Source organism: Danio rerio, chromosome 17, assembly GCF_052040795.2.
Source record: "Danio rerio strain M-AB ecotype USA chromosome 17, GRCz13ab, whole genome shotgun sequence".
NCBI lineage: Eukaryota > Metazoa > Chordata > Actinopteri > Cypriniformes > Danionidae > Danio > Danio rerio.
In genome coordinates this window covers 16,643,626-16,669,894 of record NC_141037.1, presented here as the reverse complement: position 1 = coordinate 16,669,894, position 26,269 = coordinate 16,643,626, and the positions used below count along the sequence as shown (strand labels likewise).

General features: G+C 30.5%; 1 protein-coding gene across 52 annotated transcripts in view; it reads left to right on the top strand.

Moving 5' to 3' along the window:
- si:ch211-266g18.10 overlaps window positions 1-25,015 on the top strand; it is a 53,277-nt gene extending 28,262 nt beyond the window's left edge. For 6 of the 52 annotated variants that reach the window (XM_087289112.1, XM_087289105.1, XM_087289095.1 and 3 more), the window contains 72 exons: window positions 28-69; window positions 155-190; window positions 311-355; window positions 438-479; window positions 574-618; window positions 730-777; window positions 940-984; window positions 1,059-1,106; window positions 1,223-1,270; window positions 1,394-1,441; window positions 1,576-1,620; window positions 1,707-1,754; window positions 1,871-1,918; window positions 2,073-2,120; window positions 2,213-2,260; window positions 2,375-2,422; window positions 2,573-2,611; window positions 2,699-2,746; window positions 2,842-2,889; window positions 2,980-3,027; window positions 3,104-3,151; window positions 3,335-3,379; window positions 3,459-3,506; window positions 3,828-3,875; window positions 4,435-4,482; window positions 4,558-4,605; window positions 4,689-4,736; window positions 4,813-4,848; window positions 4,935-4,982; window positions 5,733-5,762; window positions 5,845-5,892; window positions 6,006-6,053; window positions 6,148-6,189; window positions 6,429-6,476; window positions 6,563-6,607; window positions 6,702-6,755; window positions 8,470-8,514; window positions 8,663-8,707; window positions 9,285-9,329; window positions 9,416-9,463; window positions 9,548-9,595; window positions 9,722-9,766; window positions 9,852-9,896; window positions 10,055-10,102; window positions 10,190-10,237; window positions 10,325-10,372; window positions 11,733-11,780; window positions 11,868-11,915; window positions 12,001-12,048; window positions 12,126-12,173; window positions 12,279-12,323; window positions 12,424-12,471; window positions 12,568-12,615; window positions 12,692-12,748; window positions 12,841-12,885; window positions 12,973-13,017; window positions 13,774-13,818; window positions 13,904-13,951; window positions 14,108-14,155; window positions 14,261-14,308; window positions 15,822-15,863; window positions 15,969-16,016; window positions 16,771-16,935; window positions 17,067-17,123; window positions 17,279-17,323; window positions 18,762-18,809; window positions 19,238-19,285; window positions 19,451-19,498; window positions 19,855-19,878; window positions 19,961-20,008; window positions 20,566-20,610; window positions 20,701-25,015. In XM_087289112.1, the coding sequence (XP_087145238.1) occupies window positions 28-69; window positions 155-190; window positions 311-355; window positions 438-479; window positions 574-618; window positions 730-777; window positions 940-984; window positions 1,059-1,106; window positions 1,223-1,270; window positions 1,394-1,441; window positions 1,576-1,620; window positions 1,707-1,754; window positions 1,871-1,918; window positions 2,073-2,120; window positions 2,213-2,260; window positions 2,375-2,422; window positions 2,573-2,611; window positions 2,699-2,746; window positions 2,842-2,889; window positions 2,980-3,027; window positions 3,104-3,151; window positions 3,335-3,379; window positions 3,459-3,506; window positions 3,828-3,875; window positions 4,435-4,482; window positions 4,558-4,605; window positions 4,689-4,736; window positions 4,813-4,848; window positions 4,935-4,982; window positions 5,733-5,762; window positions 5,845-5,892; window positions 6,006-6,053; window positions 6,148-6,189; window positions 6,429-6,476; window positions 6,563-6,607; window positions 6,702-6,755; window positions 8,470-8,514; window positions 8,663-8,707; window positions 9,285-9,329; window positions 9,416-9,463; window positions 9,548-9,595; window positions 9,722-9,766; window positions 9,852-9,896; window positions 10,055-10,102; window positions 10,190-10,237; window positions 10,325-10,372; window positions 11,733-11,780; window positions 11,868-11,915; window positions 12,001-12,048; window positions 12,126-12,173; window positions 12,279-12,323; window positions 12,424-12,471; window positions 12,568-12,615; window positions 12,692-12,748; window positions 12,841-12,885; window positions 12,973-13,017; window positions 13,774-13,818; window positions 13,904-13,951; window positions 14,108-14,155; window positions 14,261-14,308; window positions 15,822-15,863; window positions 15,969-16,016; window positions 16,771-16,935; window positions 17,067-17,123; window positions 17,279-17,323; window positions 18,762-18,809; window positions 19,238-19,285; window positions 19,451-19,498; window positions 19,855-19,878; window positions 19,961-20,008; window positions 20,566-20,610; window positions 20,701-20,786 (3,485 nt within the window). In that variant the 3' untranslated portion in view covers window positions 20,787-25,015. Of the gene's footprint in view, window positions 1-27; window positions 70-154; window positions 191-310; window positions 356-437; window positions 480-573; window positions 619-729; window positions 778-939; window positions 985-1,058; window positions 1,107-1,222; window positions 1,271-1,393; window positions 1,442-1,575; window positions 1,621-1,706; window positions 1,755-1,870; window positions 1,919-2,072; window positions 2,121-2,212; window positions 2,261-2,374; window positions 2,423-2,572; window positions 2,612-2,698; window positions 2,747-2,841; window positions 2,890-2,979; window positions 3,028-3,103; window positions 3,152-3,334; window positions 3,380-3,458; window positions 3,507-3,827; window positions 3,876-4,434; window positions 4,483-4,557; window positions 4,606-4,688; window positions 4,737-4,812; window positions 4,849-4,934; window positions 4,983-5,732; window positions 5,763-5,844; window positions 5,893-6,005; window positions 6,054-6,147; window positions 6,190-6,270; window positions 6,319-6,428; window positions 6,477-6,562; window positions 6,608-6,701; window positions 6,756-8,469; window positions 8,515-8,662; window positions 8,708-9,139; window positions 9,189-9,284; window positions 9,330-9,415; window positions 9,464-9,547; window positions 9,596-9,721; window positions 9,767-9,851; window positions 9,897-10,054; window positions 10,103-10,189; window positions 10,238-10,324; window positions 10,373-11,600; window positions 11,646-11,732; window positions 11,781-11,867; window positions 11,916-12,000; window positions 12,049-12,125; window positions 12,174-12,278; window positions 12,324-12,423; window positions 12,472-12,567; window positions 12,616-12,691; window positions 12,749-12,840; window positions 12,886-12,972; window positions 13,018-13,107; window positions 13,156-13,773; window positions 13,819-13,903; window positions 13,952-14,107; window positions 14,156-14,260; window positions 14,309-15,821; window positions 15,864-15,968; window positions 16,017-16,770; window positions 16,936-17,066; window positions 17,124-17,278; window positions 17,324-18,761; window positions 18,810-19,237; window positions 19,286-19,450; window positions 19,499-19,854; window positions 19,879-19,960; window positions 20,009-20,565; window positions 20,611-20,700 lie in introns of all 52 variants that reach the window. The other 46 variants (XM_087289111.1, XM_087289110.1, XM_087289085.1 and 43 more) reach the window with 29 other exon arrangements.
- The last annotated feature ends 1,254 nt before the right edge of the window (window positions 25,016-26,269 follow it).

The window sequence follows — 26,269 nt, the reverse complement described above, 5'->3', positions numbered from 1 at the left end:
CTTTTATTGTACCTTTTTCTTTTGTAGAGCCAGAAATTATTAAGGAGAAATCAGCACCACCAAAGAAAGGTATTGGTCAACACTGGGAATTCTGTCTAGATTACAATTAATCATCTCATTGTTTTAATCATATTTATCTTGTACCCTCTTACAGTTGAGGTTCCAAAACAAAAGGCTCCTGAAAAGAAAGGTGTATATACGTCTTTTTGACAAAAAGTAGTTTTTTTTATCTAAATAATTTATGATTGTGAATAATACCAAATGTAAACCGTAATTAAAATATGTATTTTATTTAATTGCTGTTTTCCAGCACCTGAAATAACCAAAGAAAAACCAAAGCCAGCACCAAAGAAAGGTAGCTAATTTGTATTAAAAAACACAAACATTTATTTTTATACAGATAATAATTTGTTAAATATTTGTATAAACATTTTTAGAGGCTGAAGCTGTAAAAGAGAAAGCTAAACCAGAGAAGAAAGGTAAGAGTTACCTTGGCACTTCAATTATTATTATTATCACAATGCAAAAACTATGTCAGACGTTTACTTTCTGTGTATTTTATAATATGTTTAGAGGCTGAAGCCGTAAAGGAGAAAACGAAACCAGCCCCTGAGAAAGGTAAGAGTTACCGCAATGAATTAATTAAAATATTCTCTTTCATAGTTTTAAATTTTACCAAATTATATCCCAGTAATTTGTTGTTAATCTCTAAATGCTATTGTTTTTCAGAGACTGAAATAATCAAGGATAAAATTAAAGCAGCTCCTGTGAAGAAAGGTATGATTGTGAATAAGATATCTATTTATCTTGATTAGTTTGTAATTGTCATAGCCCCTGAGAAAAAAATGGGTTTATGTTATTTTATCTAGATGGGTTTTAATAAATATATATATAAATAAATAAAACAAAACTTGCACAATGAACACACTGTGGTTTTAGAAGTTGAAGTCAAGAAGGAAGCAAAACCAGCTCCTGTAAAGAAAGGTATTGATGACAAAATAATTCTTAAAAAATAATGTTGTGGCTTGTTTCTACAAATACTTTTTTACACTTTTCAGAAACTGAAGTCATCAAAGAAAAAGAAAAACCAGCTCCTGAGAAGAAAGGTTTGGGTTGCTATGAGTTTGAGTTACTAAATATATATTTAATACACATTGATACATATTATCACAATGTATAAAATATGTCAGAAGTTTACTCTTGTATATTATAATGCATTTAGAGGCTGAAGCTGTAAAGGAGAAAACGAAACCAACCTCTGAGAAGAAAGGTGAAATTTAACATATTTAATTAATTATAGTTTTCTTTCTTTGTTCATTTTTCTTAGTTTTACATTTTAGCAAATCAAATTGCATTAATCTGCTTTAAATCTGTAAATGTTATTATTTTTCAGAGGCTGAAATAATTAAGGAGAAAGTTAAAGCAGCTCCTGTGAAGAAAGGTATGATTTTGAATAAGATGCGCTGTATTGATCTCCATTATATTTTAATTGTAATGGCCTCTGATATAAGAGGTGGGTTTTTGTTATTTTATCTATAATAAATATATAACACAATGAACACATTGCTGTTTCAGAAGTTGAAGTCAAGGAGGAAGCAAAACCAGCTCCTGTAAAAAAAGGTATTGATGACAAAATAATTCTCTTATTAAAATCATTACCTTTTGTGTTTTGACTTGTTTCTACAAATACTTTTCACATATTTCAGAAACTGAAGTCATCAAAGAAAAAGAAAAAACAGCTCCTGAGAAGAAAGGTTTGGGCTGCTATGAGTTTGAGTTACTAAATATATATTTAATACACATTGATACATATTATCACAATGTATAAAATATGTCAGAAGTTTACTCTTGTGTATTATAATGCGTTTAGAGGCTGAAGCTGTAAAGGAGAAAACGAAACCAACCCCTGAGAAGAAAGGTGAGATTTAACATAGTTAATTAATTATAGTATTCTTTCTTTGTTCATTTTTCTTTTTTAGCAAATGGAATTGCATTAATCTGCAATTGAGTTGTTAAATATATATTTAATACATATGAATACCTCAAAATATTTGATTTAATTGTCGTTTCAGAGGCTGAAGTCATCAAGGAGATAGTTAAACAAGCTCCTGTGAAGAAAGGCAAGAGTTACTTTAACAGTTTAATTAATATTATTATCATCATGCAAAAATGATGTCAGAACTTTAATTTCTGTGAATTATAATACGTTTAGAGGCTGAACCTGTAAAGGAGATAACTAAACCAGCCCCTGAGAAGAAAGGTTAGAGTTACCATAATTAATTGACTTTTCTTTATTCATTTTTCTTGGTTTTAAATGTTACCAAATCAAATCCCATTTGTCTGCTTGTAATATCTGAATGTTATTGTTTTTCAGAGGCTGAAATAATCAAGGAGAAAGTTAAAGCAGCACCTCTGAAGAAAGGTATGATTGTGAATAAGATGTTCTCTATTTAGTTACATTATTTTGCAATTGCAAAAGGCTCTGAGAAAATAAGAGAGATTATGTTATTTTAGATAGCTTTAATAAATATATACAAACAAAATGTACACGATCAATGCACTTGTGTTTCAGAAGTCAAGGAGAAAGCAAAACCAGCTCCTGTAAAGAAAGGTATTGATGACAAAATACTTTTCTCATTAAAATCATTTCCTTTTGTGTTTTGTCTTGTTTCTACAAATACTTTTCACACATTTTCAGAAGCTGAAGTCATCAAACAAAAAGCCAAACCAGCTCCTGAGAAGAAAGGTTTGAGCTGCTTGTGTTACTAAATATACATTTAATATATATTTAAACCTCAAATATAATTTTTTATACAATATTTATATTATTGCCATTTTTAGAGGCCAAAGTCATCAAGGAGAAAGTTAAACCGGCTCCTGTAAAGATAGGCAAGTGTTACTTTAACAGTTTAATTAGTATTATTATCATACTGCAAAAATGATATCAGAAGTTTACTTTCTGTGTATTATAATGTTTAGAGGCTAAACCTGTAAAGGAGATAACTAAACCAGCCCCTGAGAAGAAAGGTAAGACTTATTTTTTAAATTTCCAAATCAAATCCCATTAATCTGCTTTAAATTTGTAAATGCTACTGTTTTTCAGAGGCTGAAATAATCAAGGAGAAGGTCAAATCAGCTCCTGTGAAGAAAGGTATGATTGTGAATAAGATGTTCTCTATTTGGTGACAATATATTGTAATTGTTATGGTCCCTGAGAAAACATTTGGGTTCATGTTATTTTATATAAATTTACAGTATATGAATATATAAAACTATAATAAATGTATAAAATATATAAAACAAAACTTACACAATGAACACACTGGGGTTTCAGAAGTTGAAGTCAAGGAGGAAGCAAAACCAGCTCCTGAAAAGAAAGGTTTGAGCTACTTTGAGTTTGAGTTACTTGATATAAGATTGATTTAATTCTCAAAATAATTTATATATTGCCATTTCAGAGGCTGAAGTCATCAAGGAGAAAGTTAAACCTGCTCCTGTGAGGAAAGGTATTGATGTTAATAAAAGTGTTGGTATGATTATGTATCACATGAATAAGTATTATTTAATGATGAATTAGAATAATAATTCATTATTCATCACATGGTATATATGATTGGTATTATGATATGATGATTGGTATTATTGATATATTTTACCAGTCAGGCAGCCTATTCATATAAAATAAAATAAAAATTCCAAAGGATGTTTCTAGATTTTTGCTGGGCTCGTTTATAATAATATCCTCTTTTGTACTGTTTTATTGCATAATCATATTACATTTATTTTTCAGATGATAAATGATTTGATGTTTTTTGTATTACTTTCAGAAGCTGAAGAAATAAAGGAAAAAGCTGAAGCAGTTTATGAGAAAAAAGGTTTGATTTGATATGTTGTATTGAGATGATAGATAGACAGACAGACAGACAGACAGACAGACAGACAGACAGACAGACAGACAGACAGACAGACAGACAGACAGACAGACAGACAGACAGACAGACAGACAGACAGATAGATAGATAGATAGATAGATAGATAGATAGATAGATAGATAGATAGATAGATAGATAGATAGATAAAACACTTTAGTTATTTTTTTTAATGTTTTCAAATTAATTTATTTAAAAAGGCATTAGTTTATATTCTAGAGGATTAAACAAATCTGATGTAAGACAATTAAAAAAATTGTCTTTATTTATGCAGTGCAGACTAAAATAGACTTGCTTTATCTTAATACTATTTTATATTATGATCTATTATATTATGATCTATTATATATTATAATTATGATGAAGTGATTAATGAGAAAGTTAAACCAGAAGAAAGGTATGAGTTTATCTTAGCTTCATGAGTGATTTCTGTTTATGTAAGGACAAATTCAGACATTCATGTACAGTGCATTCTCTAAATATATTTAATTTATTGCTTTTTCAGAGGCTGAAGTAGCCAAGGAGATAGTTAAACCAACTCCTTTAAAGAAGGGTATGGATATCAACCACCTTTTCTGCATTTGCTTCCATTTTCACTTGAATAAATCTATTTTAAACCTTTTTATAGAGCCCGAAGTTGTGAAGGAAAAGGCTCCTGAATCAAAACCCCAAAAAGGTGAGATGTTTCCTCATTGTCTTTTTTTTTTTCATCAAAATATTATTCCTTATCTTAACATATTTACAATATCACCATTATAGAGGCTGAAATTATCAAAGAGAAAGTTAAACCTGCACCTGTAAAGAAAGGTATGGATACCAGTCAAATCTTGCTGCATTTGGAGTCATTTTCGCACAAATCAATCTATTTTAAACCTGTTTACAGAGCCTGAAGTTGCAAAAGTACCAAAACCCAAAAAAGGTGGGATGTTTCACCTCTGTCCTTCATTTTAATTTTCTTTTTATATCAAAATATTATTTAACGAATCAACAATATTAATGTTATAGAGGCTGAACTCGCCAAAGAGAAAGTTAAACCTGCACCTGTAAAGAAAGGTATGGATGTCAAGGAATTTATGTATACACATTTATTACAAAGAAAGGTATTAATTTTACATATTTTCAAACACAGTTTTTTTTTGTCTGCAAAAAAAAAAAAAAAACGTTGAAATAAGAAATATCTGTTTACACTCAAATATATATATTTTTACTGTTTGTTCAAAAAATGTATTTTAAATGAGCTGAAACTACACAGTTCTTTAGATTATTTTGGGACAGCTTAATTGTATTATGTTCAATCCACTTAAATTTAATTTAACTTAATTGAGTTGGGACAACACAAATGAATTATGTTGAATCCTGCATATTTTACAATGTAGTTTTTATGTTTTATATGAACACTTTTACTTGAGAATGCATTGTTAGAAGTCAAATATTTGACACTGTTATTACGGGTTTTAACATTTATCGGTAACATTTTACAATAAGGTTGTATTAGTTAATGTTGGTTATTCCATGTACTAACATGAACAAACAATGAATGATACATTTATTTTATTTCAGTATTTGTTGATGTTAGTTAATGAAAATGCAGTCGTTCATTGTTAGTTTATGTTAACTCAGTGTATTTAGTAATGTTTACAGGCATGAGTTTGGATGTTAATAATGCCTTAGTAAATGGTGAATTATGATTGATAAATGCTGTGCAAGTACTGCTCATAATTATTTTTGTTAGTAAATCCATAAACTAATGAAACCTTGTTATAAAGTGTGACCCATTTATCTTTAAACTCTTCTGATTTGCAGAAGAAAAACCTAAGGCAGCACCAAAGAAAGGTACAGTATGCATCTTATTGTTAGTTTAATGACTATTCTTGTTGTAAGATTTTAATATTTTGGACATATTCTAACATTTCAGAGGCTGAAGCTATTAAGGAGAAACGTACACCAGCTCCTGAAAAGAAAGGTAGGAGCTATTGATGTGTGTGAAAATATATTCCATTGCTAATTTTATCATTAATAAATTATATTATAAAATTAAAAAATACTGTTAAATGTTTTATATTTTTAATTCTTTAGTGGTAGAAGTCATCAAGGAGAAAGTCAAACCAGCCCCTGAGAAAAAAGGTAGAAGTTATCATTACAAGTGCCTTTATCAAGAATATTTTTTCTCATTAAAAATTTATAATTCATAAATACTTTATTATATTTTCTTTTGCAGCGGTTCTCAAGGAGAAAGTTAGACCTGCTCCTGAAAAGAAAGGTAGGGGTGTCAATGAAATAAACCTGAATTGCTGATTTTCTTAATGCAGTGATGATTTATCACATGAATGCTGTTTTATAGAGCCTGAAGTTGCTAAAGAAAAGGCTCCTGAACCAAAACCCCAAAAAGGGGATTTCTTTTTTCAGCACACATTTTGTGTGGTTTATATACTGATACTATTAAAAATGTGTTGCTTGACATGATGAGACTGCATTATTCTTCTTTTTTCTGTTTTGTAGAGGTTGAAGTCATCAAAGAGAAAGCTAAACCAGCCCTTAAGAAGAAAGGTTTGATTTACTGTGTTAATTATCAAATCAGTGCCAATACTCATATAACCTTTAAATGTTATAATCAATTACAATCATCATTTCAGAGCCTAAAGTCAAGGAAAAGGTTCAACCAGCTCCTATAAAGAAAGGTTTGAATTTAATTAAATAATCTATAAGAACTGATACTTACATGAAGTACTAGGATTTGTTAGCAAACAAACCATATATTTTTTTTTTTAACAGAGCCAGAGCTTCCCAAAGAAAAGGTGCCTGAACCAACACCAGAACCTGAGAGAGGTATCATTTTTGTGTTTTTACAATACATTTTTATTTCACTGATGTCATATCCTATATCAAAGATGAGACTTAAGTTATATATATATATATATAGAAAGCATTCTTTTATGTCCTATAGAATCAAAGATTTTGGCTTTTGTTATGAATATGTTAGCTTTAAGATGTCTCTCATTTCTGCCAATATGTTAAATCTGTTTTTATGACATATTTATGTAAATTAATAGGTGCTTATTCTGACCTATTAAATATATAAAATATACTTTTATGGTGGCGACACGGAGGCGCAGTAGGTAGTGCTGTTGCCTCACAGCAAGAAGGTCGCTGATTCGAGCCTCGGCTGGGTCAGTTGGCATTTCTGTGTGGAGTTTGCATGTTCTCCCTGCATTTGCGTGGGTTTCCTCCGGGTGCTCCGGTTTCCTCCACAAGTCCAAAGACATGCGGTACAGGTGAATTGGGTAAGCCAAATTGTCCGTAGTGTATGTGTGTTAATGAGAATGGATGGGTGTTTGCCGGTGATGGGTTGCAGCTGGAAAGGCATCGGCTGTGTAAAACATATGCTGGTGACATATGCTGTGGTGACCCCAGATTAATAAAGGGACTTAGCCGAAATGAAAATGAATGAAAACTTTTATGGTTTCATGCTGGATGTCAGACGTTTTTAACTGACATTTGAGGTCCACAACAAATGAGCTTTTTTTTTTATTATAGTACTGTTATTATTATCATCATGGTTTCTGCTTTCTACTATAATTATACTTGTTGTTATGAATGTTGTATCTTTGTATAGCTTCCTTTTGTTTTTATATATTTCAACTCTTACCAACTTACAACTGTACACACACATCACTGTTTTATTTTTGTACTTGATTTTTCTTCTGCAATTTGTATATGTTTGCATAATAATTAAAACAACATATATTTAAAATAAGTTATTGTATAAAATGTTATTATTTTGTAAAATAATAATAATAATAAATGTCTTTCTTACACAAGGGTAAAATGTAGTGATTTGATGGAAGAATTTGATGTGTTGTCAAACTATTTCTGTTATAGAGATGTCTGACAATTTATTTTTTGGAAAATATTTTGCAGAATGCCATTTTAGCTGGTTTACACTTTACTGTTTTGTCTGAAAAAAGGATAAAAAGTAGTAATTTTGATGGAAGGACGTATTGTCAAATTATGTCTGTTATAGATATGTACATTAATTAATTAATTAATTAATTAATTAATTCATTCATTCATTCATTCATTCATTCATTCATTCATTCATTCAGTCATTCATTAATTTTCTTGTCGGCTTAGTCCCTTTATTGATCTGGGGTCGCCACAGCGGAATGAACCGCCAACTCATCCAGAAAGTTTCTACGCAGCAGATGCCCTTCCAGCCGCAACCCATCTCTGGGAAACATCCACACACACACTCATACACTACGGACAATTTAGCCTACCCAATTCACCTGTACCACATGTCTTTGGACTGTGGGGGAAACCGGAGCACCCGGAGGAAACCCACGCGAATGCAGGGAGAACATGCAAACTACTTTATAGATATGTCTGAGAGTTTATTTTTTGGAAAATATTATACAGAATGGCATTTTAGCTGGGTTACACTTTTACTGTTTTGATGCGTGAAGTTCCCATTTTGTCTTTGTTCCATTTATATTGGAAGTTTTGCTCTGAAACTTTGTTTATTTTATCTAATTTCTTTTAGTTGAAGCTCCAAAAGAAAAGGCAAAAGTAATCCCTAGGGAAAAAGGTATAAATAATTAGTATATTAGCTAATATTGCCAATTTATCTTAAACATGGTTATTACAAGTAATGTTTATTGGGGTATATTTGATTTGATATATATAATTATTATCACTGCTGCTATTGTCAAGTTCTTAACTCTCATGTTTTCCAGTAGCTGAGATTACTAAAGAAAAACCAAAGCCAGCACCAAAGAAAGGTAATTTCTTTAATTTATTCATAAGAATAACACCAGTCCTGTACTGTAAAATATAACTGTTAACATTATAATGTATAAGAAATAATATATAGAAAAATAAGTCTGTCAAATAACAGAAAATGCACTAGCAGTTTATTTATATAAGGTTTTTGTAGCGTAATATACAACACCAGCCAAACAAATGGCACTTTAAACTATTAAAAATGTAAGTAGAAGTAACTTTTTTCAAACTTTTTAAGGTTAAAAAGTTTTGGAAGAAAGATTAAGGGCCCATAATGCAATTCAAATTCATAAATAAATGGGGAAAAATAAAAACATCAAGCACAAAATATGGAAAACTGCTGATTTTTGTAAATGTTTTACAGTGTAGGTCAGTTTTAAAATCACATTAATAATGCCTCATCAATCATTAATATTGCCTCGTCATTGCAGAGGCTGAAGTCATAAAAGAGAAAGCTAAACCAGCCCCAAAAGATAAAGATTTGATTTACTAGTTTATCTGTTAAAATCATTTGATGTGTGAAAATAATTAAATAGGGTAGATTTCTCTTTCAATTACAAATTTGTTACATTTTAGAGGCTGAAGTAAAGGAGAAAGCTACACCTGCTCCTGTGCACAAAGGTAAGAGGTAATATTAGGATGATATATAATAATAACCTATAATATTCTCTAATAATAGTCTATAAATATTATTATTGCCATTTCAGAGGTTGAAGTGTTCAAGGAGAAAGTTAAACAAGCTCCTGTAAAGAAAGGTATGGATATTATTCATATTCCATTGCTTTTGTTGTTGCCTTTGTAGTAATTAAATTATCACATAAAATAAACCTATTTTACAGAGCCAGAAGTTCCTAAAGAAAAGGCTCCTGAACCAAAACCTAAAAAGAGTGAGATTGTTTTTTTTTATATACAACAACGCAAACAGATAAGACATTTTAATGCATTTTCCCACTTCCAGAATAGATTAGTACTGTTGTCTAATATGTTTTTTTTTATATTTTTCACAATTATAGCTGAAGTCATCAAAGCGAAAGTAAAACCAGCCCCTGAGAAAAAAGGTTTTATTTATTGTTTACAGTTAAAATAACATAAAATGAGTAAAGAAACAATTGTTTAATGCTAAAACGATACAAATATTTTCAGAGGCTGAAGTGAAGGAGAAAATTAAACCAGTCCCTGAGAAGAAAGGTAAGAGTTTTTTTTATTGACATTGTGTTTGTATTAAACATAAAATTAGCATTTTGCTCTCATTAACTTATATTATAACTGTTATGTCATTTATTTTATATTTATTACTGTTACTGTTACGTTATATATTTTTAAAAATAATATTATTGCCATTTCAGAGGCTGAAGTCATAAAGGAGAGAATTAAACCTGCTCCTGTAAAGAAAGGTATGGATATTATTAAAATCAACACAAACACTGTCGATTTTCCACTACTATTTATAACTCAATTATCACATTAATAAAAATCTGTAGAGCCTGAAGTTCCTAAAGAAAAGGCTCCTGAACCAAAACCCAAAAAAGGTTAGTTTTTTTCTGCCTGTTTAATTGCTTTAATACTAAATTATTTGTATTATATCTCTTTTGATGTTTACATATTCACAATTTCAGAACCTGAAGTTATCAAAGAGAAAGTGAAACCAGCGCCAGAGAAGAAAGGTTTGATTATTTTAAAATTGTTATGAAAGTTATGTTTGAAAATGTAATATCATGCTAAAAAGCATTTTTTGTTTAATATTAACACTTTAGAAGTCATAAAAGAGAAACCTAAACCTGAGAAAAAAAAGGTACAGTTAAGGTTAAAAATTAGGCTAAAATTGTTCTCAAATTCAGTGATGATGCTGAAGTTTTTTTTTTTCTCGTTCTCTAAATATTTTCGTAATTCCAGAAGCTAAAATCAAAAAGACTAAACCAGCTCCTATAAAGAAAGGTATAGATATTCATGAAATCATCTTGTTTTGTGTTTTATTGTATTGTAAGTCATTGGGTATGTTTACATGGACACCAATATTCTGATTTTAATACCATTAAGGCAATACTTTGATTAAGAGTCTACCAAGTAAATATCAACTCCTGATTAATTTAATCTGATTAAGGTCATATTCAAAATAAACAGAAATGGAATTAAGACATGTGGAGTATGCCGATTATAGATGCATTATTGAAAGGCAGTACAGACATATTAAACACCATCATGTAGTATTTTCATTGCATTTTGTGAGAGGATATTCCATACACACAGGGTTATTTGACACTAATCTCTGCACCTACTGAGTCAGTAAAGCACTACAGACACCTACATTGCGAAATGCAGAGGATTTTTTCCCCATATGGTGGAAATTTCCAGCAGTTTACACTCGCATCCAATATCTTGTTTGTCACAGGGGTATTCATGAAATGTTCCTGAATGAAAGTGAAATTGCCAAACTGCAGTTAAAGTTAACAAAGTAAAAATGAAAGACCCGAAATAATATAAAAATCCAGAGAAACTGTGGATAGCGCGATGACGCAATAACGTTAATCGAATTATGTGCTACAACATGTAAAATGTTCATGAAAGGAACCTTCAAAAAGCAGCTCATGTAAACACCTTAATCATATTATTTTCTTATCCAGATTAAGACATATAATTTGATTACTGATGTCCATGAAAATGTAGTCATTGTTTTATAATGACGTATTAAATTCAATAAATAAAATATTTAGAGTCTGATGTTGTAAAAGAAAAAGCGCCCGAACTTGCACCAAAAATAGGTGAGATCACATAGCCAAAATCAGAAAAGCATTTGTTTTAATTGAATTTTATTTGATGTAATTCAACATTTTAAACTTAAGTATTTCCAAAATAATTTCAAATTTGTACAAATTAAAACTACATATTTTGTAGCACCCGAAATAACCAAAGAAAAACCAAAGCCAGCAGCAAAGAAAGGTACTGTGATATATTTGTAAAATAGGATTCCCTTAAAGCAAATTTTTAAAAAAAGCTAATGCTTTGTGTTTTATACTAATATTTTAGTAGCTGAAGTCATCAAAGACAGAACTAAACCAGTCCCTGAGAAGAAAGGTTGGAAATACTTTGTCATGTAATCAAAAAAACATTAAAAAAAATATAGAATCATGCTAAAAAATAATTTTTATTTATGAACTTTAGAGGCTGAAGTCATCAAGGAGAAACCAAAAGCAGTTCCCGAGAAGAAAGGTATTAGTGTAAACCTAATATGTTCACTTTTGCCCAAGTTAAATACCAAATTAAATCTCATATTCAAACTATTTTCATATTTCAGAGGCTAAAGTCATTGAAAAGAAAGTTATACCAGCTCCCGTAAAGAAAGGTATAGATGACAATCAAATCCTCTTGCTGTTTTCTGCTGCATGATGATTATTCATTATAAATTTTTTTATTTTATAGAGCCTGAAGTTGTTAAGGAAAAGGCTCCTGAACTGACAACAAAAAAAGGTGAGATCTTCTTACAGCTAAAATGCGTGATTTTAAACTCAACATTTGTAAAAGTTAAGCATTGAAATTGACATTCTGCCTGACAAATGACTGAATGTTTTACAGCACCTGAGATAACCAAAGAAAAACCGAAGCCAGTACCAAAGAAAGGTATTATGCCACTTTTGATTTGTAAAAATGTCTAGCCATATTTGTGGTGTTAGTTTTAAGACAAAAATAATATAAACATTTTAAATTCTCATTATTTTAGAGGCTGAAGTCATTAAAGAGAAAGCTAAACTAGCTCCTGAAAAGAAAGGTTTGATTTACTCTGTCATCAAATTGCCGTTATTATAATACTGCATTAAGAAAATGTGTCCTTTATGTTAATATTTTTGTAATATTATCATTATAGAGGTTGAAGTCATCAAGGAGAAAGTTAAACCAGCTCCGTTAAAGAAAGGTATAGATGTTAATGAAATCATCTTATAATTATGAAATACGTTTTTACTACTGTTTACATACATGCTGTTTTCTAGAGCCTGAGGTTCATAAGGAAAAAGCACCTGAACCAAAATCAGAACCTACAAAAAAAGGTACCTTGTCAAATTTTAAATAAAGTAAACTAAATTCATATTCAAGATTGTTTTACTTCTTATGCAAATCCTTAATTGTCACTCCTTTTTAGTTGAGGTTCCAAAGGAAAAGGCAAAACCAGTTGCTAAAGAAAAGGGTACTTATCAAATAGACAATTAAAAAAATCACATAACTGTCTATACTTTTGTTTGCTGTTGTAATATTATCCTGTTATCTTTTACAGAACCTGAAATAACCAAAGAAAAGCCAAAACCAGCACCAAAGAAAGGTATTTTTGTGAGATTAATACTGTCATACTGTTATGATAAATTAACTTTAAAGTATTTTAAAGTATTGTTTTGCATTGCCAATAATTCAGAAGCTGTAGTCATCAAAGAAAAAGCTGTACCAGCCATCCTGAAGGAAGGTACTGCATAAGTTAAAATGCGTTTTTTAGAGTTTAATAAAATTATAACATTTACTTAAGGTCAGAAATTTATTTTATTAATTTAAATTTTTATTATATATTTATTTATTTTAATAATGAATTTGTTTTTATTTTATTTTTTATAATTAAATTTAATTTATTCTTGTTTTTTTTTATAAATTTTATTGTATTTTTCTTTTACTTATTTATGTAATTATTTATTTTTATGAGATTTTTTTTATTTAATACTTTTTTATTGACTTAATTAATTAATTGTTTGTTTTATTATTTTTTATATTATTAATAATTTTTTTAAATTTATTTTTTATTTTATTTGTGCTTCTTTAGAGGCTTAAGTTAGAAAACTAAACCAGCTCCTGAGAAGAAATAGTGATTTAGTGTGTAAATTAAAATTAATCCAAACAGAAATCAATATTTTTGGGGTCTTTTGTTTGCATTGAAACTTTTTTATTTTTATTTTATAAACTTTTAATTGGCTGAAGTAAAGAAAGTTAAAGCAGCTCCTGAGAAGAAAGGTAAGACGTAGTAAGATTGTACCTCCAGGTTAAATGACCATGCTTTTATTCTTTCTAAATATTTTCACAATTATCTTTTCAGTGGCTGAAATTAAGGAGAAAGTTAAACCAGCTTCTATAATGAAAGGTATGAATATCAATGAAATTGTTCTGCTTTTCTGACTTTTTTTTAGCAGCATGATACATTACCATTTTTATAAACCGTTTTACAGAGCCTGAAGTTGTGAAACAAAAGACTCCTGAACCGAAACCCAAAAAAGGTAAGATGTTTCGCCACTGTCCATTTTTCAAATACTGGTCAATCATAGCAATCAAAAATAATATAAGAATTTCATATACTTGTTAGCCGTTCAGACATTAAAATTGTACATCCAAGTACATTATTTGACTAAATTCCTCTTTGTTTTGTTTTGAAGAGCCTGAAGTTGTGAAAGAAAAGGCTCCTGAACCTAAACCCAAAAAAGGTGAGATGTTATATATTGGTCAGTGAGATTAAATGTAAGAATTTGCTTGTTAATATTTTTAACTACATTATTTGACAATGAAGTTCCTGTTATTTTGTTTTGAAGAGCCTGAAGTTGCTAAAGAGAAAGCCAAACCAGCACCTCAGAAGAAAGGTTTGGTTAACTGTTATTCATTATATTTTGCTCGTTGTTATCAAAATATTTGGTAACACTTTAGTTTGTCACAGTGCATGCTATTAACTTGCAAAACTTGGTTTATTACTTCCCTATTATTAATATATTAATTGTTCATTAGTACTATAGTAGTTATATATAAGATTATCTTATTATCTACACCCCTAATCCTTCCTAAAACCTAAACCTAAGTTCTACCTTACGAACTATAAGCTTCTAATTAGTAGTATATTTAGGTTATAGGGCTCTATTTTGATGGTCCATGCGCAAAACGCAGGGCGCAAATGCTTTCAGGGCGTGTCAGGACGCGTTTTTGCTAATTTAAGGACGGGAAATCTGTCTTGCGCTTCGGCGCATGGTCTAAAAGGGTTGAGTTTATTTTCTTAATGAGTTATAGGTGTGTTTCAAGAATAAACCAATTAGAGTCTCATCTCCCATTCCCTTTAAGAGTCAGCTGCGTCGCGCCAAGAGTGCATTCGCTATTTACAGGACGCAAAGTAAGTCTAAGTGGAAAAAATGAGCATTTTACAAACAAACAGTTAACTATTGCAACAGAAAACTGTTAAACAGAGCTTCTACTGCGTGAGAATGAGAGATAATGGATCACTTTCACTTTCGCTCTTTGATAGGGAAACCTTTACGCACAGACATCAATTAGTCTATAAATAAATACTTTTGTTTGTTAAGCTCAAATATTCATTTCAAAACTATTTCTAAATTCAGTTCTAATTTCCAGCAAACGAATAAATGAATAATAATAGCAAAATGTGCTCAAAAACCTGAGTTATATCCTAAAACACATGCTGTGCCCCTTATGGTCTAAAACCTGACAGGTGGGCAAATCTAAGCTTGTTTTTAATAAAACAAATATAAATATGGATATAATAAATAATTTTGCTAATAATAATAACATTATACAAAAGCAAATTGTTATGAATGCACTGAAAAAGCCTCCCGAGATGAAGAAGACATAAAAGCAGTGGTTTTTCATATTTATGTAGGCTAGAAAATAATATGTTTTGTAATATTTTAATCCTTTATATTTATATTCTATATCTATTCTTATTATATCCTATATATATCCTTAATATTTAAATTTTTTAATATGTAAAGATATTTGCCTATTGCTCTCTTGTGCGTATTAAGCAGTGCGTAAGCGAGGCGCAACTCTGCGCCGGAGTTTTGACCGGGTTAGTTTTGGTCTAATGAAAACTCTATTAAAGATTCTCAAAATAGCGACGCGCCAGCGGTCCGCCTCAGAACGCCTATGGGTGAAAAAATGAGCGCTAATGCATTTGCTATTTAAACAGCGTAGCGCAACGCCTCAAAACGACTCTTGCGCCAAGCTGAAACTACCAAAAGACTACTGCGTCACGCCTTGCGCCACACTGCGCCGGGTGTATGATAGGGCCCATAGTCTTAATTAATGGTTTGTTAACAGCATGAATTATGACCAATTGTTTTTCTAAACATTTTTATATCACCTTAATAGAAGTCATCAAAGAAAAAGTCAAACTTGCTCCTGTAAAGAAAGGTACAGCACTGATATCAATGAAATAATCCAGTACACATTGTTGCAATTTGTTTAAATATTCTTGTTGTAAAATATGATTATAACAATAAATAATACTGTTTTCAGTGCCCGAAGTTGTCGAAGAAAAGGCACTTAAACCAGAACCCAAAAAAGGTGAGAGTCAGGATTATTATAGTTAATTAAACTAAAACCATTATTATTAGTAATAAATTGAAATTAAAATAATTATAAGTGAATAATCAAAAGTAAATTGTTTAATGAAATAAAATGGTACTTTTTAAAACTTTTTTTGTTGTAGTCAGAATTATTGATCCCCCCCTTTTTTTGAAATGTTGTTCCCTTTTTTTAAATTTTCCTAAATGATGTTTAACAGAGCAAAGAAATGTTCACAGTATGTCTGATAATATTTTTTCTTCTGGAAAAAGTCTTATTTGTTTTATTTCAGCTAGAATAAAAGCAGCTTTTAATTAAAAAAAAACATTTTAAGGTCAAAATTATTAGCCCCTTAAAGCTATATTTTTTCGATAGTCTACAGAACAAACCATCATTATACAATAACTTGCCTAATTTAACCTGTCTAGTTAACCTAATTAACCTAGTTAAGCCTTTAAATGTCACTTTAAGCTGTATAGAAGCGTCTTGAAAAATATCTAGTCAAATATTATTTACTGTCATCATGGCAAAGATAAAATAAATCAGTTTTTAGAAATGAGTTATTAAAACTATTATGTTTAGAAATGTGTTGAAAAAATCTCTCTTTTAAACAGAAATTGGGGAAAAAATAAATGGGGGCTAATAATTTAGGGGAGCTAATAACTCTGACTTCAGCTGTAGGGTTTCTGCAGGGTCTGTCTGAATGACAACAGATTTTCACACTAACAATATCAAAACCCTTGTGAATACACAGATGAAGTTGGTCTTATTGGTCTGGACCTGGAGCTCCTAAACTCCATCAACCAAAAACTGTCTCTCCTGGACTTGCTAAGGAAGGACATTGGAGAAATGAAAAGCGATCTGGAGTCCACTCAGAATCAAATCACACTTTTACGGATGGACAACAGAACGATCAAAGGTTGCAAACAAAAAAACTCACTTATAATAATAATAATAATAATAATAATAATAATAATAATAATAATAATAATAATGATGTAAAGTGTAAATTATTGTTTTTAAAACACGTGCTACTAATATCCTTTACAGAGCCAGAGACTATTGGTGTGAAAGTAAAACCAGCAGTCAAGGAAAAAGCAAAAAGAGGTATTCATATTTGTCAATTTCACAAGCTAGTTCTGAATTTTAAATATATTGAGCTACTACCAAGAAGGCTGTATAACTTTTTCCAGAAATTGTGATTGATTTGTTTTGCAATGCTTACCTGGGAGTGACTGAAAATAGTTTTTTTTCTGTTATAGACCACGCTCTGATCAATGCTACTAGGACTGCACATATTAAAACAGGTAATTGACATCCATTATTTAAAACTTATTCAATAATTTCTCCTTTTTTCAGAGATTATGTATGTACAGTTTTGACCTTTTTCATAGGATGCAAAATTACTCATTATGCTTTGGCTGTATGCTGAAGGAGGATGCTCCGAACTTCTGGTCAACAGATTGATGTGTATAAACAGTCACATTTGGACTGCTTTGAAACAACAGCTTTAATCTATTTTATTTGTTTTTAACATATTTGAATTAATACTGCTGTCGATCAGCGCCACCTCCTGGACTGATCATTTTGAGAATGCGATCTAATAGGAATTAAAAACAACATCTTTGTGTCACCGTCAGATGGCATCTTATGCCATTTAAATGGAGTATCGTCATCGCAAAAGTCAATTTCTTTTTTTATTTCCAAATATATACAGGGTGTTCACAGTGTCTTAAAAGTCTTAAATGTCTTAAATCCACTGAAATATTGTGTTGTAGGTCTTAAATGTTTTTTAAACAGGTCTTAATTTTCCTTTGTTCATGTATACTGTAGCTGCTCAATCTGGCTGTTAACAGACATAAAATCACCAACAATTATTTCAATAAAACTTAACTTTTTATTTAAAAAATGTGATTTTTAACTAAATAAAAATTTCATTCATAATGGTCTTAAAAATGTCTTAAATTTAACTTGAAGTCTGCAGAAACCCTGTATATAACCAGCCCAAATAAATGTATTTCACCAAAATGTTTGACACACATATACTGTCCCACTAATAAATTGATTAATAGAGTGGCACAAATAAAGTGGCATTTAGAAATGACAGAAAAACACATACCATGGTAATTATTACACAATACAAACTAAATGAAACATAAATGGCTCCCAGTTAAAATCAACATGCAATTCAGCCAGCAGAGTATCAGTAACATACTTTTATTTTAATTTTTTGGGAATTGCATGGCTTAACGTTATATACTTGTTAAGTTTCACGCAAGTAATATTGTTTGCTCTATAATGCTGGGATGTATTGCATGTGATGTGTCTGTGTGCCTTAATGAGCTCCCCGAGCAGAGTATAACAGCTGGCAGGTCAGAAACACTGTTGCTGTATTTCAGCATCTTATCTGATGACACTGAATTAGGAGAACGTTTTTCTCTCGTGCTTGAACAGCATCTTACAGAATCAGGCTATAACGACTTTAACTATTTAACTATGTAGACTATTATGTCTACATTATGAGAGAAATTAATTTTTTTGACTTTGGATGTAAACCAGCTAAATGTATAACTTTTAAAATAGAATAATAATGGGATAATAATGAAAATGTGTTTTGTAGGAGCAATATTTAAAATTAGTTTTTTCACCAGTTTTGTATTTTAAGTGTAAATGATGTCTGTCTTTGTCCTGTGATTAAACTGAAGCTTTCAATCAGCTTAACTAGTTTTTTTTCCCCTAAAACAGAGCGTGAATCTCTAAAAAACATCACGAAACCAGTGCCTGCAAAGAAAGGTGTGTCTGAACGCTGTCTCAGCAGTTTAGATGATGTAAAACACAAAAATAAATGTGATTTGACTGTTTACAGAAGTGAGTGCTGTGATACATTGTCTATATTAGTTTAAATATTTTATTTGCTCATTTAGCTGTTTTATGAATAAACAATGCATCTCAGTATTTATTCTTATTTGCTAGTGATATTTAACAAAAATACAGCCCTAATTGTTATCTTTTTGTTAACACACAGTGCATTACCTAATGTTAACATGCAAGAATTCATATTTTAATAATGCATCAGTAAATGTTGAACTATGAGAAATCAATGCTGTACAATTATTGTTCATTTTTACAGTAGTTCATGTTAGTAAAAACTAATAAAACTTCCTTTGTAAAGTTTGACCAAATTATGTAACTATTTATTTATGTCCACTTTTTTGTCCAAGCCAAAGAGGCTCCAAAGGTTAAGATTGCGCTGGAGCCTAAAAAGAAAGGTAAATTTAACATTTTGTCTATTCTGTAGAAATAAATTACATAAAAATCACCACATCGCACGACATTCTCTTACTCCCAGTTTTATTGATGGAAAGTGAATACAAGTTGAAGTTGTTGTAGTTGGATCAGTGTTTGTTTGAATATAAATCTTCCTCTGATTACAGGAATCATCCCTGAGAAGGTCAAAGAAGTAAAGGAAACTTTACAGAAAGGTATTATAACTGATTTTTGAAGGGTATATTTACTAATGCAGACTTTAACAATGCTATTTCGCTTTTCAGCAGTAATTGTGTATTTTTACACTCTTAATATATTTCATATATTCTCCCCCTCACTATTAATGGTTTAATCATGGGACAGGCAGATGGCTATGTACATGCTGAAACCTATTTGTAAATGTCAACTGGAATTAAATATTTCTTGAGAGGGGAATATTGACAATATTCCCACTTGATCCAAATGGGACTGCAGATGGCAAAAATTCCCAGTTAAAATGAATGCATGAAGCATATTTGAAAGCCTTTTCGTCTACATTAAAAACGCTTTTACTTTCTGTTTTTGTTTTTAGAACCTGAGTTGGTCAAAGATAAAGGTATGCTCCTTTTCTGTTGCTTTACTTTTGAATTTTATTTACACTTCTGTGTATCCTGATATTGTAAATGTTTTGTAATCAGTAGTTGAGCCAATAGAGAAGGAAATTGTTGTTGAGAAGGAAGTCAAAGGTAAGATAGAAATTTAATATAAACTAACTAATGTATAAGTAATAGTTGTGTGTGTGTGTGTGTTTTATTTATTATAAATTGTAATGTTTATGAAAATTGTCTTTTGCTCATTAGTGCTGCTTTTAATTATTTGATTAAAATGTTTAATGATATGAATATTTTGAACTATAATTGCTTAAATTAATTAAGATTAATTATATATAATTATTAATTATAATTTATTTATAATTTTCAGCATTATTACCATTGCCTTCATTGTCACACATCCCACAGAAATCATTATAACAGACTGGCATATATATTCTGGAAATATTCAATAAACATGTAATATAGTTGTTAATATTATTTTATTATCAATTCGGAAAGTACTTGCATCACATGAATACGTAACAAAAACTATATTCTAATTGAAAAATATTATTTTAAATCATATTGATATTATAATTTTAAGCATAATAGATTTTTTCCACACATAAAAAAACAACATTAATATTACCAAATTCTGGTTGCAAGTACAATTATTAGATTAATATTTTCCACATCAATTTCTTCTGCAGGAGAAGAGCCTGAAATCACCAAAGATATTCCAGAGGTGGAGGAAGGTGAGTTTTTATTACAGAAACTGGAGAACACAGTCATTTATTTTTCATTAAATAGTTCTAAAGCATCCTCTGATGTCTTTCCTTCAACAGAGGACATTCCCTACTTCCAGTGTTTCTTTGTGGATGAGGATGACACTCAGTATCCGTTCTTCCCTTTCTCTCCACCGCTTTGGTGAATTCAGCTAAACCTCAGAGTAAATAATAACACGGTAAAGGCCGAGCTCTGATGGATGAAGAACCTGCAGCTGTGATGCATGTGGAAGTTCACAGTAGGTCTTACAGCATTACATCAAGAAGAATATGAAGGTGTAAGATATAATATAAAATAAGAGAAGATATTCCTGGATTTTAAAACTGGAAAACTTCCTTCTGGTAATTGTCATTTTAAAGAACAGAGTTTGCTGACACAAAATATCATCTAAAGGCTGTCTATCTGTCTTTTAACATGGATTCGCCTTATGTGTCTGATAATAAATATCTGTTTATACTTAATATATACGTCCAAGAAGGAATGTGAGTATAGTTAGTCCAGACAGAACTGACAGGACATCATGAAACAATCTTTCTGAACACACCAGTGGAGTTCAGATACAAGGATTATGCTAACTTTTAAATGCAAGGGACAATACCTCATTTTGTTGGGGTGCTAATTCAAAGCATTCCACTGTTGTTGTTTTCTCTCAAAATGAGGTTTTGAGATTGTTAACGTTTGAGTTTTGACTCAAAGAGAGGATATAGTAGATCAAGAAATATATACACAGATATTTTATGTCTTTTTCTAAGTAATACCGTTTAAGTTTACTGAAGTGACAACTGCACTGAGATATACTGTAAAGACAGTTTCTCTGACTGTATAGATTTTATTTTTTATTCTTTTTTTATTCTTTTTTTTACAATTCACATTTAGTCATTTTGCAGATGTCCAAAGCGACTTACAATTGAGGAGGCATTCAGCAATTCAACAAGAAGAGGCAATACACACAAGAAGTGCTAGTTATACAAAGCAACTTGTTAGTGCTCAGAGAATTTAGCGCTTGAGTAGAAATAATAGAATTTTTTTATTTTGAGAGAGTGAGAAAAAGAGAACATGTTTCTATAGGTGATTTAAGCCCACTCACCCAAGGCAAGTTACGAGTTTATGATGTTTGAAAGGCATGCTGTAACATTTAGGTGAGATAAATGTAATGTGTGCAACAGATCAAGGATGAGGCAGGATTCAATTTAAAATTTTAAGCTTTTTTTTACTCAATCGTTAAACAAAAGATGTAACAATAATAACGAAAAAGAGTAATAAACATTTACAATATTCTTTTTACAAAAACAATGAGTGTAAGCTAAATCAAAAAACGAAACAAAAAGCAAAACAATCCTTAAGTCTATTGTCTAAACTAGGCGACAAAAATAAATAATGAAAATGAAACCTGATATCTTCAGTGCACAAAACACCTGATCTAAACTAATTAAACTACAAAACTCAAAATTACACAGGTGGTAAAACACTCAAGCTAATCTAAAAAAAAAAACAAGATAAACTAACACAAAAGCTATTATAAGGCTCAGTTTAGAATCATACTGCGAACATCAAAGCATTTACTTAAAGCGAATGAAGTTTAACAAGTAAACTCGAATTACCATAGTAAAACTGAGATAATAAATCAGAATTTTGAATTGTTGTATGAGGGGAAGAGAAGAGGGTCTTGGTTTCATTCATCAGGGCTCAGGTGCTCATGGAAAAGATGGGTTTTTAGTTAATGACTTAAGGATTTTTTTTCATGTATTTTGATTTCTGTAATCTACCAAACTATTTGTTGAATCTATACCTCAGAGAAAACTGTTTTTTTTTTTCAGAGCTCTGTATAAATGAACACACTGGATTTTGCATTCAAATAATAGACCAAATTTAGATGTTTTATCCAGGACAATCATTAATAAAACATCCAAATGCAATATTTAAAATGCAAACAAATAACAGCAGCAAACTCCACATAACAGCAATAGTTTATGCAAATAGACATGGATGTTTTTGCATTCATACATGAATAGACCTACCTAATAAAATATAACCACTTCCTGTAAATGGCTTGTCTGTATAGTAAAATATACTCATACTGAAAATTAATAATCAGTATGGTGTGTATATATAAATGTATGTGCTTGTGAAATCGCATACTTAATACTATATACAACATATGACTGAAAACTTTCTTTGTGACCATTTAAAATAATATGTTCTATGTCGTGTGGAAGTGAATATAATACATCATCTTTCATGTCACTGCCATGTGACAAGTTTTGTCGCTCCACTTGGATATTCAAAAATTCTCTCCTGTGGCATCATGGGATAGTTAAAGTCCTTTTCAGGATCTTACAGAAAGCATGAAGTCATCCAGGTACATTTTACATTATACTTTCTATCTGCTTATTTTAGTCATACCTGTAGTACTCCTAATAGTACTCATAATGTATACTATATAATACAGATGTAGGGTTGTTTGGACACAGAGCGTGTTTATCTGCACTGCCTCTAGTGGCTTAACTGACACCTTAAGTACCTTATTTAAGTAATCGGCTCATTAGGCAAGCACTCTATTACTTGATTTATTATTTAGTGAGTGTTTAATGGTGTGTACTAACTAGTGAGACTGATCAAATGTGGGTCACCACACAGACATTACTTTTACTGCCTCTGTCTTTTCTGCAGGAGTTCAGCACGCGACTCCAGAAAGGAAACATTTGTGTTTGTACAAAGATTTATTTTTTCCTGTATATTATAGCAATACTTAAATGTATCCATAAATAGAAATAGTCTCTTTTGGACTTTTTAAAACATGTTGTTACCTTTAATCATGTAAACTTACAAGCTTGTTAGTTGTGTTTCCATGTAAACTGTGTGAGTAACTTGTTTTATTCAGCGGTTCCTTGAAATCGGCGTAAGTGTTCTTTTAATGGGATAGTATGTAAAAATTAATTCTTTTACATCCTCAGACTGTCCAAGATGCAGGTGACTTTTCTTCTGTAAAACATTAAAGATTTTTTTTTTAGCCTTGGTATTTCTTAAGATGTAAGTCAGTGGCATTTTGATGGTGAAAAAAACACATACAGGTAAAACAAAATTAATACCTGTGGCTTCTACAGAATTTATATATTGAAGTTTTTATAAAAGTAAAATGATCATTCTGTGAAAGAAAACTAACATTATTTACAATATTTAATCCACAGTTTCAGCAATACCTACTGCAACATGACTTGTATCAAACAGTAGTATAATTTTGTAAATCAGAGATGCCCAAAGTAGGGCTTGCATGCCAAAGTTGGCCCATTGTAAGCTTTGATTTGGCCCACCATCCCATCTGAGAGGTGAATGAGAATGATAAGAGAGGGTTGACGTAACCTTTTTTTTTTGTTTTTTTTTTTTGTTTAATTGCTTTTTTTTCTTAATTTAGAGCAATCTGAAATGAAATGTTTTCATTAAATGACTCATATTTTATTTTAAAATGTAAATACTGCCGCTCGACGGATAAAGGACTAATCAAGGCAAGCAAATCTAGGCAAATCTAATGTAATTCTGTTATAAATGAGATTGTTTTGTTTTTACTGTAATAAGTTAATTAGAAAATGTCAAAAAAAATACAGTATTAGTTAATATAAGGCTATGTTTCTAGTCATTGTTAAACATTATTAAATAAATTAGGAAATCACCCATATTTACCTTCGGCCGACCAGCCTCAATCAAGTTTGGTTTTTGGCCCTTCATTATGTTTGGGCACTCCTGTTGTAAATAATGTTAATTTTCTTTCACAGATTTTTGTGCTTTCTAAAGCCTAATGTACCATCAAGAGCTGTAGGTATACATTGAGTTTTACCTGTAAAATGTGCTTTTTGACTCTCAAAGTGCAGGTACAGTAGCTGTGGAATATCATTTGATGACTCTGAAAGTTTAACAGTTTTAGCTAAAAATGTACATTTTTTTGGATGGCCTGAGGGTGATTAAATGACAGTAAATGAAATATTTTTGGGTGAATGTTCTCTTTAATGTTTCTCAGTGATAAAAGTGTTGCATGTTTGCATGAAGTTTATCATTTTAATGTATCTAGACCAGACATTTCTTTTTGTAATAGGAATTGTATGATTTCTCAAAACAAATTTGTGATGTGTTCATTTTTTCGGTCTTATGCATGGTATTACAGTCAGATGTTTTAAGGGCAATGAACTTGATGTGTATTTATATGTGCATTCTCTGTGAAATATAAAGGCAAGGCATAATATAGATTTTTGAAGAGAATCAACAATATGGTCGAATAGATTTTATGCAGCTGTAAATGCCTTTGGAGCTGAGATACAAACTTAATTTGTGATGAATGTCTGATTTAAGACCATAATAAATGTTTGCAATATTCCAAAACAATTGTTTGAGCTTTCTTTTATTAACAAAACCAGCATTACTTAATTGCATTTCATTTACAGAATTGCTTATTTAGTTTTTATGTGATTGACATTGTTTTTACTAACATTTATTTGTCTTTCCTTTTTAGGTCAGGTCATTTTGAGGAATTATTTCAGTACAACCCAGGCTTTTGTGTCAACATCCACTATGTCCAGTAGGTGGCATTACTGCAATAGGCATTTGTGTTACCTTTCTCCTCATTTTGTCATTTTTGTGTAAGAGCAAATTTAAATGTAAACCTTTCGTACTATCAATTGCTTTATATCAGCAACATTTCAGTAGTATGTCCACTTGAAAAAAAACATTTCAGAATATCGAGACTCATCGCAAATTTAAATAAATGTAAATGTCAAATTATTTTAGTATGTTTAAATAGTTAATTTACACACACACATACACACACACACACACACACACACAAAACATGCACACACAAAACATGCACTAGGATGATTCATTCATAATGATGAAAGATTCAGAAAAATACATTTTGTTTAATCTGACAGTCTCACAGAAAGCTGCCAATTGTTGCTAGTGTTCACTGCATTGGTATGCACACACTGTTTTGTGCTATTCAGTGTTTCTGCCAGACTGCTATTCAAGCGTCCAAAAAAAAATCTTAAACATCTCCAAGCCAACAGAGACTATTCCCAACTGAGCCAATACTAAAATTTCTCTTATTGCATAGTAGTTTTTTAATGTTTCTAAAAGAGGTATCTCATGCTCACCAAGCCTGCATGCATTTGCATAAATAAATGTTGATGTAAAATACAGCAAAGAACTGCAATATTACTGTCATATTAACTATTTATTTTTTTATTTTGACATTTTAAAAAGTAATTTGTTACTGTGATTCAGAGCTAAATTCAGCATCGTAATATCAGTATTTAGTGTCACATGATCCTTCAGAAAGTTTTATAATATGCAGATTTGTCCCAGATTTGTCCAGATTTGTCCTAATATGCAGTGTGTCCTTATTACAATGTAACAGTTTTTTTTAATTACAGCATATCACGAATATAACTACTACTAAACTACTATTTGCAATAATTAAATGCATGTACTTACAATATGGTTAAGGTTAGAATGTGGGTTAGTGTGCAATATGTATAATTAATTGAGATTAGTAAAAACGTAAAATAGTGTTATAAGTGTTACATTTTTGTTGTTAGTGTTGAAAAACAGCTCAGTATTTTTATTGAAACCATGATGAAC